This window comes from Pecten maximus, chromosome 4, assembly GCF_902652985.1.
Source record: "Pecten maximus chromosome 4, xPecMax1.1, whole genome shotgun sequence".
Lineage (NCBI taxonomy): Eukaryota > Metazoa > Mollusca > Bivalvia > Pectinida > Pectinidae > Pecten > Pecten maximus.
In genome coordinates this window covers 45,799,350-45,825,394 of record NC_047018.1, presented here as the reverse complement: position 1 = coordinate 45,825,394, position 26,045 = coordinate 45,799,350, and the positions used below count along the sequence as shown (strand labels likewise).

Sequence of the window (26,045 nt, the reverse complement as noted above, 5' to 3'; positions counted from 1 at the left end):
AATAGAAATCCAACAAATAATAGTCAAAAATGTGATTTCCCTTTATAAACTATAGTAAAGTTTACCCCCTCCCCAGGGGCAAACATGAGACCCCAGGGTCATGAAATTCACAATTTTCCTAATTTCTTGCCTACGTAATGCCCTAAACTTCGGACGAATTGAATGCTGATGTAGAAATACACATTTATTCATGATACTGGGTATTTAAGAACAATAAACCAAAACCAGCCTAAAACGAAGGAGTCTAAATACCAGACCTTAGGCACATCTGGAAACACACCTAGTCCTGAGAAACTAATCACAATCTCAAAATTCAATCTAGCTATCATAAATGTTTCAATATTCCAACTAAGTCTTACATGGCGAGGCCAGGTGAGTACAAGTCTTGGCTATTTCACACAGGAAGATACACCGTCAAGGGAGATAGTCGTCAAGGGTGATTAGTTTCAGACTAACAGAAGGTTCATAGGTCTAGAACTAATTCCCTAGACTTGGTAAACTTTACATTTTTTTGAAGATGTTCAATATTGATAATGTACAGGTATGTAATTGCAAACTTAACTTTAATACCTGCATATGATTTATGTTGCACAATGTCATACTGAACATAGTTTAACAAAATACTTAACAAGAGGCCCATGGGCCTTAACGGTCACCTGAGACTTGAAATAATTCAGTAAATTTAATTGACACTTTTTGGCCTGACCCATCAGTCTAAGGGATGATCCCTTAGACTGATGGGTCAGGATCAGTCAGGACCAACATGTGCATACCATTAAGCAGTCATCCCATGCTGATAATGTTAACAAATTTAGAATGAATTTCAAAACCAATAAAACAAATGATAGTCAAAAATGTGATTTCCCTATAACTATAGTAAAGTTTTTCTCTTCCCATGGGGCAAACATGAGACCCCAGGGCCAGGAAATTTACAATTATGGTATAGCACCTTAAGACCCTTCCATCTATGAAGATTATTTGATTCTACCATATTTGGGTTGTGAGATTTTTGAAATTTCAGTCAATTTGACCCTTTTTGGCCCCGTCCATCAGCCCCTGGGGGTCAACCAGGGCCAACATGTACATACCATCAAACTGTCATCCCATACTGATAATTTGAACCAAGTTAGAATTAATTCCAATAGAAATCCAACAAATAATAGTCAAAAATGTAATTTCCCTATATAAACTATAGTAAAGTTTACCCCCTCCCCAGGGGCAAACACGAGACCCCAGGGTCATGAAATTCACAATTTTGGTAAAGCCCCTTAAGACCCTTTCATCTATGACAAGTTTTTGATTCCACCTTATCTGAGAGAAGATTTTTGAAGTTTTAGTCTATTTGACCCTTTTTAGCCCCGCCCCTCAGGCCCCTGGGGGATGGGGACCATATAATTCACAATTTTAGTTGACCTTTAGCCATAGAAGGTCGCTGCCAAATTTCATTGAATTTGGTTCAGTGGTTTTGGAGAAGAAGTTGAAAATGTAAATTGTTTATGGACGGATGGCGCACGACGACGGACAAAAGGCGATTAGAATAGGTTACTTGAGACTTTGTCATGTGACCTAATAAAAACTTGACTAGTATGGCCATTCACACAAAACAAACAGTATATAAGTTTTCATGTACAACACCATAGCAATATCATCTGTGTACATGTCTACAACAGCATAATTAATCACAAAATAGTAATAAGCCATCTTGGCCAATTCTGTCAAGGCTTGAAATCAAACAGAACTGGATGAGAAGTTTCACAAGAGTTAGAAAGGTATGGATGCCCTTTTTCATATGTATCATGAAACAAGACAAAGAAAAGTAAAAAAAAAAAGACGAGTTGGACAGATTTTCCAGATACCCAAACCAAAGGTATTTCATCTGTGTGAAGAGTGAATTAATTAATAATGCAATGACGTCATGTAATTACGTAGGTAAATTAATATTCAATTTATAATTGATTAAAAGACGTGAAATTTAGAAAGATGGAAAATTCAAAGGCATGCAGACACAGTTGCTAGGAAATATGTAGCCTGCAGTTTACACATTTTTGACCACATATTAACTAATTCTATGTGTGTCCATTGTAACAAATGATCTTGCCCTATCTGTAGTTTTATGAAGCAATTTGGTCGCCACAAGAACTAACCCTGACTGAAGTTGACCCCTGATGACATGCAGTATGAAAGGTTACCATGTAAACGAAATTTTATCTCTGATTACATTCAGTATGAAGGGGTTGCCTTGACAACAGAACTTCACCCCTAGTTACATAAGAGGAATGAAGATGTCACCTTGACAACAGAACTTCACCCCTAGTTACGAATGAAGAATGAAGGCGTCACCTTGACAACAGAACTTCACATCTAGTTACGTATGAAGAATGAAGGCGTCACCTTTCAACAGAACTTCACATCTAGTTCATATGAAGGTGTTACCTTGACAACAGAACTTCACCCCTAGTTACATATGAAGAATGAAGGTAACACCTTGACAACAGAAATTCACCCCTAGTTACGAATGAAGGTATCACCGTGACAACAGAACTTCACCCCTAGTTACGTACTAAAAATGAAGGCGTCACCTTGACAACATAACTTCACCTGTAGTTACATATTTTCTTCGGTATTCATACATAAGTTTGTATATTTAGCCAAAGTAGAGATGAATAACACAGTGTGCACATGCAATGGTTGGTCCATTGCTCTGATAGGTTAAAGCAACATGCTTTCAGGAGGGTCCATTCAGGATAGGGGGTGGGTGTAGTTTCTTCAGTTCTTGTTTCAGACTTGGCAAGAGGCCTCCGAGCCGGCGGTTTGAGTACTTATTCGTCCAGCCCTCCACCTCCTGAAAGTTTTAATATTATTCAAGTTTACAAACACATACATTAATTTGTGATATTAAATCCAAACACTTCCTATTTTTCTGCATTTAAAAAAAAAGGAAAAAAAAAGAGGGAAAAAAAAAAGGGTTTTAATGAATGTTTCCCTATTTGGCCCACTGCCTCAGTTGAGTAAAAATCTAGGCATTCTGTAGGTTTTAAAAGAAAAACTGAACCATGGCATAAAACTTGATATCAACATGTTAAGGTCTCTTTTAAGTGACTCCCCCAACTTCTGCCAACTTTCTAACTCAAACTCCAGGGACATTTATACACTACATACCTCTAAAATCTTTTTCTTTTTGTGGTAAAAATGTGTTTTGATGACGTCTGCAAACTCTGGTGGTGGGTTCTGTAGCTGGCCAATCATGGCATATTTTATGTTGTTGTAACAACAATCTGAAAAGTAAAGATGTTTATATTCCAGAACTTTTCAAGGGTTGAAGACTTTTCAGGACTGCAAGCCCCCTAAATTTTGTCTGAACAACTATCTATGAGTACCATTCCTTTGTGTATAGTGTAGAACATGTCCCGTTTTTTAATGATTCTTTTGAGGACTTACTAACACTTGGACAATTTTGAATATAATTTGTAATTACTGAAATTATTAATGGAATGTCCACTACTGATATATCGGACAAACCCATAAGGTGTTGGATTTATCACATTATCACTGTTAATGTTATGAAGTTTTTTAAGGCCATTTAAAACCAAACATGGTCAGATAAAGTACTGCTATAATAGTTTGGTTTACTTTGGTTTACTTTGGTTTATTTTGTTTAACGTCCTATTAACAGCTAGGGTCATTTAAGGACGTGCAAGGTTTTGGAGGTGGAGGAAAGCCGGAGTAACGGAGAAAAACCACTGAAATACAGTCAGTACCTGGCAACTGACCCACGTAGGTTTCGAACTCGCAACCCAGAGGTGGAGGGCTAGTATTAACGTGTCGGGACACCTTAACCACTTGGCCACCGCGGCCTCTAGTGTGAATTTCACTTTCAGGGCGAATTGTCAATTTGTTGATATCATCGAAGCAAACCATTTCGGCACAGCATGTATATATATATACTTTGTGGGACAAAATGACTTAACGAAATGACAGATTATACAAGTTATGCACTCTAGTCATGCTAATTCGGACGTATAAAATTGACTTCCAAGATTCTGGAAGTAGTCATTTGATTGGCTAATCCAAAAGGAAAACCACATTTTTATCGGAGAAGGTAGTTTTCTAATACTGTTGCAGCTTACATTAAAGTCTTTTTTATTCTTCAGAAATACTCATTAGGAACCAGTTTTGTATTATGAAGCAATGTTCTACAACACAACAGCATTCCTTTTGACAATGTATTATTTAAATACAATTGATTATGCTCCTAATTTGTGCACCATTGTATACATTTACCTGCATTATATTCGTCGCTGTGCTTTTTACCTCCCTCCGTTCCGATCTCTAACTCAAACCCAGGCTCATTGAAGTAAGGATCTTGAACCAAGATAAGGGACTGGATGGACACAAGGACCTGCCATTTAAAAGTCGTTTAAATATTCCACACAGCTTTTCATTTTCATTTTCATGCTAAATTCAGCAATAAAAATTCTCGGGAATTAAAAGATCTACAATAATTTTAGTTCCAGGTAAATGAGGGCAAATAGAATGCTAAACTTGATAAAATGACAAGAAATGACTCTCAGTTGACCAATTTATGCAATTTTTCATATTCTTGCCTCACATTTGATAGATTCAAAGAACTTTCTTGTAATTCTCTGAAGGTTTCTAATTCTGGTCTTTCTCAAATTACAGTCAAGGATCTGACCTGTAGCACTGTCGAGGTTTTCTCGTTCTGGCCTTGCTAAAAATAGATTTAGGAATTTTACCTGTAGCACTGTCGAGGTTTTCTTGTTCTGGCCTTACTAAAAATAGATTTAGGAATCTTACCTGTAGCACTGATGAAGTTTTCTCGTTCCGGCCTTACTAAAAATAGATTTAGGAATCTTACCTGTAACACTGTCGAGGTTTTCTCGTTCTGGCCTTACTAAAAATAGATTTAGGAATCTTACCTGTAGCACTGTCGAGGTTTTCTCGTTCCGGCCTTACTAAAAATAGATTTAGGAATCTTACCTGTAGCACTGTCGAGGTTTTCTCGTTCCGGCCTTACTAAAAATAGATTTAGGAATCTTACCTGTAGCACTGTCGAGGTTTTCTCGTTCCTGCCTTACTAAAAATAGATTTAGGAATCTTACCTGTAGCACTGTCGAGGTTTTCTTGTTCTGGCCTTACTAAAAATAGATTTAGGAATCTTACCTGTAGCACTGTCAAGGTTTTCTCGTTCCGGCCTTACTAAAAATAGATTTAGGAATTTTACCTGTAGCACTGTCGAGGTTTTCTCATTCCACTGCTCTCCTTTCTGTCCTTCCCATGTTCCCAGTAATGATAAACACACCTTTCCACATCTACCAAAAAACACTTTAAAGTGTCACTTTTATTTGTTCGTTTGTGTTTTTTTTATGTTTACAGGCATTTGAATTAAGCTAATATAAATAGGATTTCTTGTAGACATAGATTTCTATAGTGAAAAAAAACAAAAGTTTGCAATCTTATGTCATTAATATACATAGAAAATTAGAAAGTTTGAACACAATAAGGTATTCTGACACCTAATGAATGTTTTTAAAGTATCTCATGTTATATTTGATTTACTTGTGAACAATAACACATTGTAATAGCTGGGTTTTTTTTTAACATCCTATTAACAGTCATTTAAGGACGTGCCTGGTTTTGGAGGTGGAGGAAAGCCAGAGTACCCAGAGAAAAACCACCGACCTACGGCCAGTACCAACCAACTGCCCCACGTGGGTTTCAAACTCAAACAGATGTGGAGGGCTAGTGATACAGTGTCGGGACACCTTAACCACTCGGCAACCGTGGCCCTTTAAGTGAGAGACACTTACGCATAAAGATTGGGATTGAAGCGAACTTTTCCTGAACCAGTGGTCTGAAGGTTCACCAGAGGTGGAGACTTGGGGTAGGCCGGTGGAAAGTAAATATCAAATACATAACAACCTCCTGAGTATGGTGTTCCTTCAGGGCTGAAAAACGGCAATAACAAAATAGGTCAGAGGTCATGCATTACATAATAAAAAAGTTGAAAATCTTTAGAACCAGAACTGATTTCAGTAAAATTGAACAATTACTGAAGTCATGTTTACTATATACTGATTGAGATATAATTTTTTTAATGATTTCCCAGGAGCAAAATCTTCCAAAATCTGATATTGAAATATCATTACAAATTCAGGTTTGTGAATACAAGAAGATTATAAAGGAAATAATCAATATATGATACATGCACACAATGCCACTGAGAAATATTTCTTTATTTTACATTAGATAAAGACGTATATTATCACCTCGGAGAAGAGCTTCAGTACAATATATACTGATGCAGAAACATATTCAGGTACCCTACCAACGCAAATCACATTTTGCTAGTATGTGTTGGAACGTGGGTATACATCTAAAATATACAAAAGAAATATATAATTTTTCTGTTATGATTTTAACAACTTACCCAGTAATAAGTGCTTTCATTAACGTCAACTTGTCATCGTCCTGGAAAATAACATTATCAGATATAGCACGGCTCAGTATCTGGAGAACAAGCCATGAGGATTATGATGGAGAATACAGATCAGCTGTACCCTGTAATTCTGTGTAGTACAGGGTTCAGGGCTCTCCCATCTTGAGAGTATTGTTAAAGACACTTAAAGGTGTGTGCTTTTGTGTTTACCCATGTAATAAAACAATTTACAGAGAAAAGATTTTTAAAAAAGGAAGAAATGTTGGAAAATTTTTTTTGCTCATTTTGAATTTTTTTTTTCATTTCTCTGAACTGACAATTGCATTGGCAAATACGAGGACAGAAACCTTTTTACAGGCTTCACTTCAGCAGACCTCTTCTTTTCCTAGAAAGAATGTAGGTGTGTGCTGAAGTTTGCTTATTAGGTTAGATATTGAGGTCAAACTTTTATCATATCCCAAATTACAACTGCATATACATATGTATCTTGAAAGTACAATTGAATTAATTATGAAAACTTAAAGCTTCAATTTAATATTTGGCTCGTAATCAATAAACAGCATGGATAATGTATGATAAATTTTCTACATTAAGTATGTTAAATTATGGACAAAAATTCTATTGATCAACGGTCATGAAAATGCTTTTATTTGGAAAAATCATGTTAGTAACTTCTAAAAGAGAATTTTCAAAATCTATTCTAATTAGAATCCCAAGTATCAAGACAATCTCATGCTGTAAACTAACAAATTCTATCTTCGGGAAAAGAGCCAACGCCATTCTTCTAATTTAGGTTCTGTAGGTTGCGTAATCCCGGCTTGGATACCTCTGAGTATGCAGGGCGATTGAGAAAGTGGGGCAATATATCGTTAGAATTCAATCGCAACAAGCAACAGGATTTGAGGTTTCTTGGATATTTATTTGGTCTACCGGTTTCGCCCATAACAAATTCTACTTACACTTCGCACAAAGATGGCGGATGACCAATCCAAAGGCAGTGATGAGGATAAGGAGGAAAGTTCTTGGGCAATTCGGAAAATCTGAAAAAGGAAGCAGTAACGTTAGATTGCTTGAATATTTCAGCTAAATGAAACAACTGATAATTGTCATCCCATTGCATGCATTTAATTAAAACATTTCTCTTCATTCATAGCCTTACAAAATTTTTGTAAGTTATTTTTTGTCTTTAATATCTCGTTTTCACCATCTTATCTTCTTAAAAATAATTATTTTGATTTTACAAAGCAAATAGTTCAAACAAAAGGTTAAACTGCGTCTTTGTCGTGGCTGACAAGAATACAACTTTGGATCATGTTGGCTCTGACAGGTCTGACTTGTACAACATGTTTCTAAGGACATTTACCTGGTTTTGTCGAGAACTCTGAGCTGATTTAAACTGGCTTGCAAAATGGTGTGCCCAATTTCCTTCCACTGCAAAACAGATGAAATTTATGAAACAGAACATGAAATTTATGAAACATTAAGATTTGTTGGTATATTTTATATCTATATTGTTTTCTGACCTTGGATCCACAATAGCTCAGTTATTTAGAGCATCAGCTTACGTAACCTCAGGTGAAGATCTGAGGTCTGTGGTTCAACACTCCTTAACCGTGGCAGTTTGTGTTTCTCAGGAACCAAGTAACTTGAGCAATATACTTTACTGTAATTGTTATAGATGGCATGTGATAGATCACTGGTATGTTGTTCAGTGAGATATCGTACTTTGGGATATTTTGGATGTGGTTATATTTTGGTTTATTTGGAGCCTGGAGTGAATGAGCTAAAATTAAACACAAAAATTTCACGAAAAAAAATGTCGGAACAATATCCGGATTACCGCAACTGTCTTTCCGTTCATTTGCTAATTTTGCTACATACCCATTACAAGCTTCCTCGATCTGTGTTGATGTGTGTTGTAATATTGCTTTTTGATAAAAACGCGTCAATAAAGGTATGTTTTCATCTAAATGTGTCATAAAATTCATTCACGTTGTTTTCATATTGATTGTTGTATTAGCTGTGTTCAAGGACAACTCGCGTATCGATCGATCGATTAACTTGTGTGCAAAGTGAAGACTGTTTTCCTGTGCAACCAGGTGAGACGAAAAATAAGGCTTATTATACTGATATTCTCTCAGTAAATAACTATTCAAACAAAGGCTATATCTCAGGTAGGTGATTAAATCCTGTCACTTAGTCACAGAGCTTTAAACCCCTGTGTACGTGTCCACGCGACATGGCTTCTAAATATGTAGATTTACGTAGCGTAATGAACAAACATATCAATTATATAACTACAGGTAAGCGCCAAAATTTAACACACATGATGGTAAACACCAGAATTTGACGCACCAATATTTAACCACCCTATTTTGACCAAAAAAACGCCAAAATATCCCAAAGTACAGTAGTGACCACTAACCACTGCAAGGAAATCCATTTTAATTTTTGGTTTTATTTTTGTTAAATGTCCTATTAACAGCCAGGCTCATTTAAGGATGTGCCTGGTTTTGGAGGTGGAGAAAAGCCGGAGTACCCGGAGAAAAACCATCGGCCTACGGTCAGTACCTGGCAACTGCCTCTTGTATGTTTCGAACACACAACGCAGAGGTGGAGGGCTAGTGATAAAGTGTCGGGACACCTAAACCACTCGGCCACCGCTGCCCCATTTACCCATCTTAAAATGACTTTGGCTATTTATGGGTCGATAAACCCAACAAACAAAATATTTGTAAACCTGCATGTAGTTATGTATAGCTGTTCAATTTTGTGGGTCTCATATTTCACAGTTGTCTAGTCAGAACTTTTAATTCCTCTAAATTCTTGAATATATACAATGGTATTTATATTTGTTGGGTTTTCGCACTAGATTCAATTACCAGGAGTACAGCATAAATGAATCCTGTGATAATTACTGGCTATATTATGAGTACACCAGATTTTTTTAATTACTTTAATTCATCATCAAGCAGACATGGTCCTTCTCATTTTGACCGTGCTGAGGTGTAAAGACAAAAATCGGAATACTTAACACATGTTTTATTCATTCATGATTAGAAAATCAGCAGATGAACTTTTTTCATTTTTTGTTTTATTTCTTGTTACACTCGACTACCGAGTAGAGATTCAAAATCAACCGTTTCTCACAGCAGTTATTTATAGAACACTCGGAGATCACTTATAATAATTCAGAGCTTGCTTTATCAATACTTACATGAAAAATCTGTACTATAAAACTGCATATTTCGTAACACTTGTTTGTACTGGAGTTCTGTTGCATCAAGCTGAAAAAACAAGGAAACTGGTATACGGGATATGGATGTGGTTTGGTTGAGTCTGTGATCAATCTCCATGATAAATAGAATCATGTACTATTTCCCATTGAAAACAAACTATGATTTTTATGGAGACATTTGAAACAAATTTAACATTTGATTTTTGATTACAAAGAGTAAATTTTACACTCTCTTAAACCTCCCACTGTAAGTTTTGTCTGTGATCAATCTCCATGATAAATAGAATCGTCTACTTTTCCCATTGAAAACAAAGTTAACCATGATTTTTATGGAGACATTCGAAACAAATTTAACATTCGATTTTTGATTACAAATAGTAAATTTTACACTCTCTTAAACCTCCCACTGTAAGTTTTGTCTGTGATCAATCTCCATGATAAATAGAATCGTCTACTTTTCCCATTGAAAACAAAGTTAACCATGATTTTTATGGAGACATTTGAAACAAATTTAACATTTGATTTTTGATTACAAAGAGTAAATTTTACACTCTCTTAAACCTCCCACTGTAAGTTTTGTCTGTGATCAATCTCCATGATAAATAGAATCGTCTACTTTTCCCATTGAAAACAAAGTTAACCATGATTTTTATGGAGACATTCGAAACAAATTTAACATTCGATTTTTGATTACAAATAGTAAATTTTACACTCTCTTAAACCTCCCACTGTAAGTTTTGTCTGTGATCAATCTCCATGATAAATAGAATCGTCTACTTTTCCCATTGAAAACAAAGTTAACCATGATTTTTATGGAGACATTCGAAACAAATCTAACATTCAATTTTTGATTACAAATAGTAAATTTTACACTTTGTTAAACCTCCCACTGTAAGCTTTTTTTTTCACCTTATCTACATGGACGCTGACATCCATTACTGATGTGCCACCATCGTTTGATATGGACATCTCCCGCGCTGACGCCGTCGGACTACACTGCTCACCACTGGGAGATAGGCCCTGCATAGCCATCACATCTGCAACATTCAGGTCAGTGGACAGGGGTGGGATGAGGTCACATGAGTTCAAACAGGGTCATATTTTAAGGTCACAAAAGGTCAAACAAGGTCATATTTTGAGGTCACATGAGTTCAAACAGGGTCATATTTTGAAGTTACAAGAGGTCAAACAGGGTCATATTTTGAGGTCACATGAGTTCAAACAGGGTCATATTTTGAGGTCACAAAAGGTCAAACAGGGAAATATTTTGAGGTCACATGAGTTCAAACAGGGCCTCATATTTTAAGGTCAAAAGAGGTCAAATAAAGTCATAATAAAGTAATTTATTTTTACTATTTAAAATATTCAGTCCATCTGAAACCATGATGTTGAAAACATCAGATATCTACATAGATAACAATACTCAATGTTCATCTGGCATATTTAGGATTAAGGTGTTAAAATACATAGAAGTTAACAAGTACCACACTAGAACAAACTAAACTAAAGAAAACCAATCTGAGGCATAGGAGTTTTTGTACAAGTCACTTCTAAGATTTACTTACCATTTACATTGTTGAAAAGTATCACAAATTCTCTGAAAACGAAACAGTAATTAATGATAATTATACAGGATCACAATCATAAACATTTGTATGAACTTTTCCAATTAATCATAACAAACCAACATCATGTTTTTAGCATACTACCAACTGATACAAAGAAATCATAACTGTATATGGTGATGTACGATAATGTTCCATTTTATGACAAATACCTGGCAAGTTTTTCCTCTGCAAGTTCTGCGTCTGTGCCAAGTGCCGAACAAGAAGAGCTTGACCCTCGACAACGACTAAAACAGTTGGGCAATATATTGAAGGGGGTGGCGTTGGTATCTCCTTCAGGAGCCGTACTTGTCTGAGGACGAGGAACGCTACCGTTTCCAGCCTTACACATGTGCTTCAGGATCAGGGAAGCCTGTATAGATATTCAATACAGAATACAAAGATGTTGCATGTACACAAACAGATATTAACAGAATACTCTGCCCTAGTTATTATCAATAATCTCATCGCACATCTACTACTTGTTTTTCTACACCAGGTATTCACTAATTAAACCATTCTTTCTGTTTTCCAATATGCAGGATGAATAAACTTTTTTCTCATTCAAGATTCTTTGTAGTTAACAAACTTTTTCTCTACACTAGGTTTTCAGTCATTTATCCAGTATTTTCCAATTTATAGCTAGCTGACCCACCTTTTTCTCTTCACTAGGTTTTCAGTAATTTACCCAATATTTTCAAATCTTTATAGTTAGCTGACCCACCTTTTTCTCTACACTAGTTTTTCAGTAATTTACCCAGTATTTTCCAATTTTTATAGCTAGCTGACCCCCCCTTTTTCTCTACACTAGGTTTTCAGTCATTCATCCAGTATTTTCCAATTTATAGCTAGCTGACCCCCCCTTTTTCTCTACACTAGGTTTTCAGTAATTTACCCAGTATTTTCAAATCTTTATAGTTAGCTGACCCACCTTTTTCTCTACACTAGGTTTTCAGTAATTTACCCAGTATTTTCCAATTTATAGCTAGCTGACCCCCCCTTTTTCTCTACACTAGGTTTTCAGTAATTTACCCAGTATTTTCAAATCTTTATAGTTAGCTGACCCACCTTTTTCTCTACACTAGGTTTTCAGTAATTTACCCAGTATTTTCCAATTTTTATAGCTAGCTGACCCACCTTTTTCTCTAACTGCTCCAGCAGCTGGTATATAGACAAAGTTTGGTTTGATAAGGAACACAACAGGGGAAGCAACTGTCGTTGTCGAGCTGTAAAGACAAAAAAAATCATAAAATCATAGAAAAAACAATAAAATAAAATAAATTATATCAGAAAATAATTGACCTTAGAACCAAGTAATTAATTCTATTTAGCCTTACTGTATGCTTTTCTAAACTGTAATTTTTCTTCTCCTAATACACTGATCATCAATGAATTTAAAATAACTCCCCCCCCCCCCCCCCTTTTTTTTATATACTTACCAATTTCTTTAATGATATCTACGATGAATTTATATACCTGAAAAGAAGCAGAATTTTCATTACATTTAAGTTTGATGTAGTATCCTTCAAAAACTTTTAGAAGTTTTCATCTTGTCTGAACTTTCTGAACAAATATTTGGACATGAAATGACAAGGTAGTTTAAACGAAGCAGAGCTTCAGCATTGAAATATTGTACAGTGGTAAACACACATATTCTAGTGGTAATCTCATTTTGAAGGAATCTTTGAAGCCAGCGGCCATTTTGAAAAATGCATTATGCAGACGGACGGCCAGACAGACAGCAAGGCCGATTCCAGCATACTAGGAAATTTTGGGTAAAAAAAAACAAATACATGTATTGCCCTTGTGCCATATACTGTAAAAGTGGATATTTTCGCGTATGGAAATTTTCGCTTAGCCAGCTTCCAAAGTGTTCGCGGTGTGGATATTTTCGCGCCGTCAAGATATTTTTGCGCTAACTTGTATCTTTTATATTTAGTATTTTTATGTGTTAATATATTCGCGTGTGGAAATTTTCGCGGAGATTTACTGATAGTGAAATAAGCGAAAATTTCCACACCGCGAATATTTCCACTTTTACAGTAATCAAATTTTTGCTGTCTCTTTAAAAGATTTGACAACAATGAACATGGCTATGAAGCTACATTAAGTGAACAGGGAACAGTACTGATCTGTTATATAACTAATGCTAACATGGCCTTCAGAATAAGGACGGAATTCTCTTCAGATTCCACTAAATGGAAGTCAAGAATCACAATTTTCATCACGAGGCAAATTTAAGAGTAGATCTATAACGAAAACAAACCTCAGGTTATCTATATATATATACATGTACTAATTAATTTAGGCTGACTAGTAAGCCACTTAACGAAGTCACTAGCAAATTGTGGTGCTTTTCCAGAAAATTGTATCTACAACAGGAGGACTCAACATTTGTCAAACAAGAACCACCTACCTAACAGAAGTTGCTTAATTCAATTTAACTACATTTTCTCCTGTTACCACAATCAACATATTTTTCCTGGTGTACTCCCATAGTACAGTGTATATATACTGCAAACGTACATATTTTGGCAGTAACCTCATCTTAGCGCTCGAAGCATTCAGCTAAATTGTGATTGGGTTAATTGAAGTTTACCTACATTGGTTTCTATGGCAATCATTGTTGGTGCGCTAATTCATAATTCCACTAATCTTTTTTAATCTGGTTTTGCGCTGAAATTTGTGCCTCAAATGATGTATGTTTACAATATTTTACAGAATAATAGCTTTTAATGATTTTTGTCATCGATTTGATAAAAACTGTTTACCGTAATCATTATTCATCAGTAGGCAAAACAACTGTTAAAAGTTTTGTTAAATAAGGTATATTCCGTACTTACTTCTGAATGTCTGCAAATCTCTAGAAAAGAATCGGCTCTCAAGTATTGCTACAACAAAATCAATCCATCATTACACAACAGGAAAGAAATGCTTATATTGATCAAAACGTTTAAGGAGAAATATTAAACTGCTAGTATGTTAAAATTGGGCATCCACAAATATCTGTATATCAAAACTATTTATAAATAAATACCTTGAAAAAAGTGTTCTCACAAATATTATATGTTGTACAGTATGTAGCATGATAGAAGATGCTTACACAAGGTATAACTGTACAGTACACTCGCATCCTTATATTATTCACTATTAATACCTCCATGAACGGGATCACTGCTGACCCCTCCACTACCGAGTACATATCCTGGACAGGGTCTATAGACTGGCCAGTGTCTGGGGTTGCTACATTTGGGTCCGGTTGACCAGGAGGCCTTGGCTTTAGCTGAGGGGCATGGTTTGCATACAGAACTTTGAACTCCACCAGAATCTTGTGCAATGCATCCTCTATCTGAAATACCATTATCGACCAAAATTTATTTTTGAGTTTATTTTAAAATTGTTTCCAAATTACAGCTCTATGTACCTTGACACAATTAAGGAGTCACATCCCATGGTAAATGTGACCTCAGTCAAACACAATTATCTTACCTAGACACCACTAGGGAGTCACGTCCAAGGGTGAATGTTGTGTCCTCAGTCACACACAACTATCTTACCTAGACACCACTAGGGAGTCACGTCCAAGGGTGAATGTTGTGTCCTCAGTCACACACAACTATCTTACCTAGACACCACTAGGGAGTCACGTCCAAGGGTGAATGTTGTGTCCTTAGTCACACACAACTATCTTACCTAGACACCACTAGGGAGTCAAGTCCAAGGGTGAATGTTGTGACCTTAGTCACACACAACTATCTTACCTAGATATCACTAGGGAGTCACGTCCAAGGTTAAATGTTGTGACCTCAGTCACACACAACTATCTTACCTAGACACCACTAGGGAGTCACGTCCAAGGTTTAATGTTGTGACCTCAGTCACACACAACTATCTTACCTAGACACCACTAGGGAGTCACGTCCAAGGTTTAATGTTGTGACCTCAGTCACACACAACTATCTTACCTAGACACCACTAGGGAGTCACGTCCAAGGGTAAATGTGACCTCAGTCACACACAACTATCTTACCTAGACAACACTAGGGAGTCACGTCCAAGGGTGAATGTTGTGTCCTCAGTCACACACAACTATCTTACCTAGACACCACTAGGGAGTCACGTCCAAGGGTGAATGTTGTGTCCTCAGTCACACACAACTATCTTACCTAGACACCACTAGGGAGTCAAGTCCAAGGGTGAATGTTGTGACCTTAGTCACACACAACTATCTTACCTAGATATCACTAGGGAGTCACGTCCAAGGTTAAATGTTGTGACCTCAGTCACACACAACTATCTTACCTAGACACCACTAGGGAGTCACGTCCAAGGTTTAATGTTGTGACCTCAGTCACACACAACTATCTTACCTAGACACCACTAGGGAGTCACGTCCAAGGTTTAATGTTGTGACCTCAGTCACACACAACTATCTTACCTAGACACCACTAGGGAGTCACGTCCAAGGGTAAATGTGACCTCAGTCACACACAACTATCTTACCTAGACAACACTAGGGAGTCACGTCCAAGGGTGAATGTTGTTTAACTATCTTACCTAGACATCACTAGGGAGTCACGTCCAAGGGTAAATGTTGTGTCCTCAGTCACATACAACTATCTTACCTAGACACCACTAGGGAGTCACGTCCAAGGGTGAATGTTGTGTCCTCAGTCACACACAACTATCTTACCTAGACACCACTAGGGAGTCACGTCCAAGGGTAAATGTTGTGTCCTCAGTCACACACAACTATCTTACCTAGACACCACCAGAGAGTCATGTCCAAGGGTAAATGTTGTGACCTCAGTCACACACAACTATCTTACCTAGACAACACTAGGGAGTCACGTCCAAGGGTGAATGTTGTGTCCTCAGTCACACACAACTATCTTACCTAGACATCACTAGTGAGTCACATCCAAGGGTAAATGTTGTGACCTTTGTCACACAACTATCTTACCTAGACACCACTAGGGAGTCACGTCCAAGGGTGAATGTTGTGTCCTCAGTCACACACAACTATCTTTCCTAGACACCACTAGGGAGTCACGTCCCAGGGTAAATGTGACCTCAGTCACACACAACTATCTTACCTAGACACCACTAGGGAGTCACGTCCAAGGGTAAATGTTGTGACCTCAGTCACACACAACTATCTTACCTAGACACCACTAGGGAGTCACGTCCAAGGGTAAATGTTGTGTCCTCAGTCACATACAACTATCTTACCTAGACACCACTAGGGAGTCACGTCCAAGGGTGAATGTTGTGTCCTCAGTCACACACAACTATCTTTCCTAGACACCACTAGGGAGTCACATCCAAGGGTGAATGTTGTGTCCTCAGTCACACACAACTATCTTACCTAGACACCACTAGGGAGTCACGTCCCAGGGTAAATGTGACCTCAGTCACACACAACTATCTTACCTAGACACCACTAGGGAGTCACGTCCAAGGGTAAATGTTGTGTCCTCAGTCACACACAACTATCTTACCTAGACAACACTAGGGAGTCACGTCCAAGGGTGAATGTTGTGTCCTCAGTCACACACAACTATCTTACCTAGACACCACTAGGGAGTCACGTCCCAGGGTAAATGTGACCTCAGTCACACACAACTATCTTACCTAGACACCACTAGGGAGTCACGTCCAAGGGTAAATGTTGTGTCCTCAGTCACACACAACTATCTTACCTAGACACCACTAGGGAGTCACATCCCATGGTTAATGTGACCTTTGTCACACACAACTATCTTACCTAGACAACACTAGGGAGTCACGTCCAAGGGTGAATGTTGTGTCCTCAGTCACACACAACTATCTTACCTAGACACCACTAGGGAGTCACGTCCCAGGGTAAATGTGACCTCAGTCACACACAACTATCTTACCTAGACACCACTAGGGAGTCACGTCCAAGGGTAAATGTTGTGACCTCAGTCACACACAACTATCTTACCTAGACACCACTAGGGAGTCACGTCCAAGGTTTAATGTTGTGACCTCAGTCACACACAACTATCTTACCTAGACACCACTAGGGAGTCACGTCCAAGGGTAAATGTGACCTCAGTCACACACAACTATCTTACCTAGACAACACTAGGGAGTCACGTCCAAGGGTGAATGTTGTTTAACTATCTTACCTAGACATCACTAGGGAGTCACGTCCAAGGGTAAATGTTGTGTCCTCAGTCACATACAACTATCTTACCTAGACACCACTAGGGAGTCACGTCCAAGGGTAAATGTTGTGTCCTCAGTCACATACAACTATCTTACCTAGACACCACTAGGGAGTCACGTCCAAGGGTGAATGTTGTGTCCTCAGTCACACACAACTATCTTTCCTAGACAACACTAGGGAGTCACGTCCAAGGGTGAATGTTGTTTAACTATCTTACCTAGACATCACTAGGGAGTCACGTCCAAGGGTAAATGTTGTGTCCTCAGTCACATACAACTATCTTACCTAGACACCACTAGGGAGTCACGTCCAAGGGTAAATGTTGTGTCCTCAGTCACATACAACTATCTTACCTAGACACCACTAGGGAGTCACGTCCAAGGGTGAATGTTGTGTCCTCAGTCACACACAACTATCTTTCCTAGACACCACTAGGGAGTCACATCCAAGGGTGAATGTTGTGTCCTCAGTCACACACAACTATCTTACCTAGACATCACTAGTGAGTCACATCCAAGGGTAAATGTTGTGTCCTCAGTCACACACAACTATCTTTCCTAGACACCACTAGGGAGTCACATCCAAGGGTGAATGTTGTGTCCTCAGTCACACACAACTATCTTACCTAGACACCACTAGGGAGTCACGTCCCAGGGTAAATGTGACCTCAGTCACACACAACTATCTTACCTAGACACCACTAGGGAGTCACGTCCCAGGGTAAATGTTGTGTCCTCAGTCACACACAACTATCTTACCTAGACAACACTAGGGAGTCACGTCCAAGGGTGAATGTTGTGTCCTCAGTCACACACAACTATCTTACCTAGACACCACTAGGGAGTCACGTCCCAGGGTAAATGTGACCTCAGTCACACACAACTATCTTACCTAGACACCACTAGGGAGTCACGTCCAAGGGTAAATGTTGTGACCTCAGTCACACACAACTATCTTACCTAGACACCACTAGGGAGTCACGTCCAAGGGTAAATGTTGTGTCCTCAGTCACATACAACTATATTACCTAGACACCACTAGGGAGTCACGTCCAAGGGTGAATGTTGTGTCCTCAGTCACACACAACTATCTTTCCTAGACACCACTAGGGAGTCACATCCAAGGGTGAATGTTGTGTCCTCAGTCACACACAACTATCTTACCTAGACACCACTAGGGAGTCACGTCCCAGGGTAAATGTGACCTCAGTCACACACAACTATCTTACCTAGACACCACTAGGGAGTCACGTCCAAGGGTAAATGTTGTGTCCTCAGTCACACACAACTATCTTACCTAGACAACACTAGGGAGTCACGTCCAAGGGTAAATGTGACCTCAGTCACACACAACTATCTTACCTAGACAACACTAGGGAGTCACGTCCAAGGGTGAATGTTGTTTAACTATCTTACCTAGACATCACTAGGGAGTCACGTCCAAGGGTAAATGTTGTGTCCTCAGTCACATACAACTATCTTACCTAGACACCACTAGGGAGTCACGTCCAAGGGTAAATGTTGTGTCCTCAGTCACAAACAACTATCTTACCTAGACACCACTAGGGAGTCACGTCCAAGGGTGAATGTTGTGTCCTCAGTCACACACAACTATCTTTCCTAGACAACACTAGGGAGTCACGTCCAAGGGTGAATGTTGTTTAACTATCTTACCTAGACATCACTAGGGAGTCACGTCCAAGGGTAAATGTTGTGTCCTCAGTCACATACAACTATCTTACCTAGACACCACCAGGGAGTCACGTCCAAGGGTAAATGTTGTGTCCTCAGTCACATACAACTATCTTACCTAGACACCACTAGGGAGTCACGTCCAAGGGTGAATGTTGTGTCCTCAGTCACACACAACTATCTTTCCTAGACACCACTAGGGAGTCACATCCAAGGGTGAATGTTGTGTCCTCAGTCACACACAACTATCTTACCTAGACATCACTAGTGAGTCACATCCAAGGGTAAATGTTGTGTCCTCAGTCACACACAACTATCTTTCCTAGACACCACTAGGGAGTCACATCCAAGGGTGAATGTTGTGTCCTCAGTCACACACAACTATCTTACCTAGACACCACTAGGGAGTCACGTCCCAGGGTAAATGTGACCTCAGTCACACACAACTATCTTACCTAGACACCACTAGGGAGTCACGTCCCAGGGTAAATGTTGTGTCCTCAGTCACACACAACTATCTTACCTAGACAACACTAGGGAGTCACGTCCAAGGGTGAATGTTGTGTCCTCAGTCACACACAACTATCTTACCTAGACACCACTAGGGAGTCACGTCCCAGGGTAAATGTGACCTCAGTCACACACAACTATCTTACCTAGACACCACTAGGGAGTCACGTCCAAGGGTAAATGTTGTGACCTCAGTCACACACAACTATCTTACCTAGACACCACTAGGGAGTCACGTCCAAGGGTAAATGTTGTGTCCTCAGTCACATACAACTATATTACCTAGACACCACTAGGGAGTCACGTCCAAGGGTGAATGTTGTGTCCTCAGTCACACACAACTATCTTTCCTAGACACCACTAGGGAGTCACATCCAAGGGTGAATGTTGTGTCCTCAGTCACACACAACTATCTTACCTAGACACCACTAGGGAGTCACGTCCCAGGGTAAATGTGACCTCAGTCACACACAACTATCTTACCTAGACACCACTAGGGAGTCACGTCCAAGGGTAAATGTTGTGTCCTCAGTCACACACAACTATCTTACCTAGACAACACTAGGGAGTCACGTCCAAGGGTGAATGTTGTGTCCTCAGTCACACACAACTATCTTACCTAGACACCACTAGGGAGTCACGTCCCAGGGTAAATGTGACCTCAGTCACACACAACTATCTTACCTAGACACCACTAGGGAGTCACGTCCAAGGGTAAATGTTGTGTCCTCAGTCACACACAACTATCTTACCTAGACACCACTAGGGAGTCACATCCCATGGTTAATGTGACCTTTGTCACACACAACTATCTTACCTAGACACAACTAGGGAGTCATGTCCAAGGGTAAATGTTGTGTCCTTAGTCACACACAACTATATACTTTAATACCATTAGGGATTAGACTACAGACTTTAGCGCCAATATCTTTGCTTGTTGTTCTAAAGTGTTATAAAGGAATACTGCTGTTTAGAAAATTTTTGAAAAGTTAGGGTCAGTTTTGGATATATTACATATAAGTTAAATAGCTTACTTTGTTATCTTTTTCTTTCTGGGCCGCTATATATGCATTGATGTCCCATTCTGTAAAATCAATCAAAACTTTGGAATCAGAAACCAAACATCATTTTGTCTTCATGGTCCCTATCTTCTATCAAAATATATTTCGTCAACTAAATCAGACAAAAAAATTGTCAGTAATAGCATTTATCTGGTCTTTGGTTAAGCTAAATCAATAGCATAAAATTCTTTAAAATATTTCATACATAAAATATTCATTTGAGAAAAACTGAAAATACATCTATTGAAAAAGACATTTGTCGCCTAGAAGTAGAGAGGGTCAATTTTATTAATACAGATTTTGTAACTCAAAGACATATGCTGGACAGTCTGTCATTATGTCGACTCGGATAGTTCAAACTTTCGTTATTTAACAATGTTGACTTGGCTAGTTCAAATTTAAGTTTAATTTTTTCAAATATATTTTCAAACAGTTCGACAATTTTTATTTAATTTTGTTCTAACTAACAGGAGATTTACTGTAAGAAAATGAACTTGATTCACTAAACTTCACTTAATACACATTTTCTTGAAAGGTGAATAGTGCATGTACATAAACAAGACATGCTGAATTTTAGCACAGCACTTGAATTATCACTTCAGAGTCTGTGGAACTGTATTACTCTCAACTCAGTAAATATTTTCTGGACTACCTGGTCTGACAGTAAATACATGTGTTTTCACACTTTAACACTGAAAGAGATAATACCTGGTCGGAATTGGTGTCCGTAACCAATGCCCTTAGCCCAGTACTCAAGATCATTCTTAGCCAATTTCTTCTCATTCTGCAATAAAAACAGTACTAATGAAAACATCTTTTTAAATTGAATGAGGGGGCTTGTTACAGGGTTTATATGGCTCCATCAACAGCTAGGGTCATTTAAATCTGGTTCCCCTCGTAGTAGCTGGTAGCTACCTCATTAGACATCATACTGGAGGCCTCAGGTAAGCTATCCTGAGAGAGTGGGTTAAAGTCTCTTGCCCATGGACACCACCAAAACAGCAGAGGACGGCCCCTAATTTCAGCTTCCTAAGAAACACAGACCACTTTGAGTAGTGATTGAACCTCAGGTCTTCATCTAAGGTCCAGGAGACAAGACTAATTACCTACTATAAAATCAAATCAAATATTGTTTTACAATTTTACCATCTTGTATTAATCACTGTTGTCCCGATAAGGAAGCCTGATTACCTGGGCAGGTAAGCCCAGACTAGATCATGTCACTTACCATTGAGGCTGGGGCAGACTTCATTCCATCAACGTTTAGCTGGTACCTCTGGTTCACACGTGGCACAACTTCACTGACCTGTTAATACACAAACATCAATCACAATGTCCTGACACAGTGCATTAATCAAGGCCAATACACCAAGACTTATACACAGAATAGGGATATTAACATTTAGGTTTCTGTTTAGAGAAGATGACTGACAACATTTTTTTTTATTTTTAAACATTTGTTTATCTCGACTGACAACAGTTTAATTTTTTTTTTAAATATTTGTTTATGTTTGACATCTAGAGTCGTCTGTACAAACAGCCATGCAGCACAACTATATAAAGGAAACAATAATGTACATGTTCTTTCAAAGTGTTTACATTTCACAGAAACGAATTATAAAATTCTCATTTTACATCTGGACTGGAGTATATTAAACTGTTTTTAGATCAGCTGAACATTACAGACAAACACAGTGTAGGATTTACAGAAGGTGGGAGATCCAGCGTCTATGTAAACAGTTCGGTATGATTCAGTGTTACCCAGTAGGATTGTAAACTATACTCACCAATGCCAAGGTAAGAAGGTGGTGTTCCATCTCCAGGTAAGCTCCATGGGGGTACCGCTTCAGATCGTTCCTCTCGCTGTCCACCTCCAGTCTGTTAATACAGAGTTACACTTAATTAGATGGTGGGTATTCATTGAAGATAGCTGGGGTTTTACTACCACAACTTTTAATACATAGACTATACATTATAATCCCACCCCCCCCCCCCCCCCCCTCCTTCATCCAATCCCCTATTAGCATAAACTTATTAAACAAACCCGTTCACCGATCCCCAACAAACACCATATCAAGTCAGTAACCTATATATTAAATCTATTCCCTGTTTCTCTACAATCTAAAGCTTTCCAAAACAAAACCTCTGATATTTCCCAACCCTCTCCCACTTCTACTTACAACACCCAGTACCATCTTACCCACTGACTCAATCCCCTATACCTAACTCTCGTCCCACACAGACATCATATACCCACACAGACATCATATATCTTATCTCCCTATACCTAACTCTAGTCCCACACAGACATCATATATCTTATCTCCCTATACCTAACTCTAGTCCCACACAGACATCATATATCTTATCTCCGTATACCTAACTCTAGTCCCACACAGACATCATATATCCCCCTATACCTAACTCTAGTCCCACACAGACATCATATATCCCCCTATACCTAACTCTAGTCCCACACAGACATCATATATCTTATCTCCCTATACCTAACTCTAGTCCCACACAGACATCATATATCTTATCTCCCTATACCTAACTCTAGTCCCACACAGACATCATATATCTTATCTCCCTATACCTAACTCTAGTCCCACACAGACATCATATATCTTATCTCCCTATACCTAACTCTAGTCCCACACAGACATCATATATCTTATCTCCCTATACCTAACTCTAGTCCCACACAGACATCATATATCTTATCTCCCTATACCTAACTCTAGTCCCACACAGACATTATATATCTTATCTCCCTATACCTAACTCTAGTCCCACACAGACATCATATATCTTATCTCCCTATACCTAGTCCCACACAGACATCATATATCTTATCCCCCTATACCTAACTCTAGTCCCACACAGACATCATATATCTTATCCCCCTATACCTAACTCTAGTCCCACACAGACATCATATATCTTATCTCCCTATACCTAACTCTAGTCCCACACAGACATCATATATCTTATCTCCCTATACCTAACTCTAGTCCCACACAGACATCATATATCTTATCTCCCTATACCTAGTCCCACACAGACATCATATATATTATCTCCCTATACCTAACTCTAGTCCCACACAGACATCATATATCTTATCTCCCTATACCTAACTCTAGTCCCACACAGACATCATATATCTTATCTCCTTATACCTAACTCTAGTCCCACACAGACATCATATATCTTATCTCCCTATACCTAACTCTAGTCCCACACAGACATCATATATCTTATCTCCCTATACCTAACTCTAGTCCCACACAGACATCATATATCTTATCTCCCTATACCTAACTCTAGTCCCACACAGACATCATATATCTTATCTCCCTATACCTAACTCTAGTCCCACACAGACATCATATATCTTATCTCCCTATACCTAACTCTAGTCCCACACAGACATCATATATCTTATCTCCCTATACCTAACTCTAGTCCCACACAGACATCATATATCTTATCTCCCTATACCTAACTCTAGTCCCACACAGACATCATATATCTTATCTCCCTATACCTAACTCTAGTCCCACACAGACATCATATATCTTATCCCCCTATACCTAACTCTAGTCCCACACAGACATCATATATCTTATCTCCCTATACCTAACTCTAGTCCCACACAGACATCATATATCTTATCTCCCTATACCTAACTCTAGTCCCACACAGACATCATATATCTTATCTCCCTATACCTAACTCTAGTCCCACACAGACATCATATATCTTATCTCCCTATACCTAACTCTAGTCCCACACAGACATCATATATCTTATCTCCCTATACCTAACTCTAGTCCCACACAGACATCATATATCTTATCTCCCTATACCTAACTCTAGTCCCACACAGACATCATATATCTTATCTCCCTATACCTAACTCTAGTCCCACACAGACATCATATATCTTATCTCCCTATACCTAACTCTAGTCCCACACAGACATCATATATCTTATCTCCCTATACCTAACTCTAGTCCCACACAGACATTATATATCTTATCTCCCTATACCTAACTCTAGTCCCACACAGACATCATATATCTTATCTCCCTATACCTAACTCTAGTCCCACACAGACATCATATATCTTATCTCCCTATACCTAACTCTAGTCCCACACAGACATCATATATCTTATCTCCCTATACCTAACTCTAGTCCCACACAGACATCATATATCTTATCTCCCTATACCTAACTCTAGTCCCACACAGACATCATATATCTTATCTCCCTATACCTAACTCTAGTCCCACACAGACATCATATATCTTATCTCCCTATACCTAACTCTAGTCCCACACAGACATCATATATCTTATCTCCCTATACCTAACTCTAGTCCCACACAGACATCATATATCTTATCTCCCTATACCTAACTCTAGTCCCACACAGACATCATATATCTTATCCCCCTATACCTAACTCTAGTCCCACACAGACATCATATATCTTATCTCCCTATACCTAACTCTAGTCCCACACAGACATCATATATCTTATCTCCCTATACCTAACTCTAGTCCCACACAGACATCATATATCTTATCTCCCTATACCTAACTCTAGTCCCACACAGACATCATATATCTTATCTCCCTATACCTAGTCCCACACAGACATCATATATCTTATCTCCCTATACCTAACTCTAGTCCCACACAGACATCATATATCTTATCTCCCTATACCTAGTCCCACACAGACATCATATATCTTATCTCCCTATACCTAGTCCCACACAGACATCATATATCTTATCTCCCTATACCTAGTCCCACACAGACATCATATATCTTATCTCCCTATACCTCCTTCTCGGATACTAACCGAGCCCACTGTTGCAGGAAAGTCTTGATCTCCTGTATAACGGTCTTCATGTCTTTTGTTGGACACCAGTAGGACAGTTTCAGAAGCTCCATGTTTGTCACTCTTTGCATCATGGAACCCTGTAAAACAAGGATAAGATCATTAAGGAACCCAAGGGATGTGTGACGACCATAAATGGGACATATTCAGCTGTTTTTTAATTCAATGTCAAAATTGCATGATAAAAGCACTAATAGAAATCAAAGTTGGTAATATGTGCTTTGGAAATGTGTTTCTATGGCAACAGATAAATTTCAACAATGATTAAACATGATTGATGTAACATGAAACCCTGTGAAACTTTCAATTAAGTCACCTGCTGTAACATGGAAACCTGTTACAAAAAAGTATTACAATTATAGTATCA

At 38.5% G+C, this 26,045-nt stretch overlaps 1 protein-coding gene across 1 annotated transcript in view; it reads right to left on the bottom strand.

Moving 5' to 3' along the window:
* LOC117326577 overlaps positions 1–26,045 on the bottom strand; it is an 86,621-nt gene that overhangs the window by 41,618 nt on the left and 18,958 nt on the right. The window contains exons 13-33 of the mRNA XM_033883336.1: positions 25,640–25,758; positions 22,545–22,635; positions 21,986–22,063; positions 21,466–21,541; positions 20,731–20,780; positions 14,457–14,648; positions 14,143–14,190; positions 12,739–12,775; positions 12,437–12,525; positions 11,473–11,672; positions 11,261–11,292; positions 10,605–10,732; positions 9,675–9,744; positions 7,821–7,888; positions 7,417–7,497; positions 6,449–6,489; positions 5,829–5,966; positions 5,243–5,330; positions 4,282–4,399; positions 3,160–3,275; positions 2,729–2,842 (exon numbers count right to left, since the gene is read on the bottom strand). Of these exons, the coding sequence (XP_033739227.1) occupies positions 2,729–2,842; positions 3,160–3,275; positions 4,282–4,399; positions 5,243–5,330; positions 5,829–5,966; positions 6,449–6,489; positions 7,417–7,497; positions 7,821–7,888; positions 9,675–9,744; positions 10,605–10,732; positions 11,261–11,292; positions 11,473–11,672; positions 12,437–12,525; positions 12,739–12,775; positions 14,143–14,190; positions 14,457–14,648; positions 20,731–20,780; positions 21,466–21,541; positions 21,986–22,063; positions 22,545–22,635; positions 25,640–25,758 (1,974 nt within the window). The remainder of the gene's footprint in view (positions 1–2,728; positions 2,843–3,159; positions 3,276–4,281; positions 4,400–5,242; positions 5,331–5,828; positions 5,967–6,448; positions 6,490–7,416; positions 7,498–7,820; positions 7,889–9,674; positions 9,745–10,604; positions 10,733–11,260; positions 11,293–11,472; positions 11,673–12,436; positions 12,526–12,738; positions 12,776–14,142; positions 14,191–14,456; positions 14,649–20,730; positions 20,781–21,465; positions 21,542–21,985; positions 22,064–22,544; positions 22,636–25,639; positions 25,759–26,045) is intronic.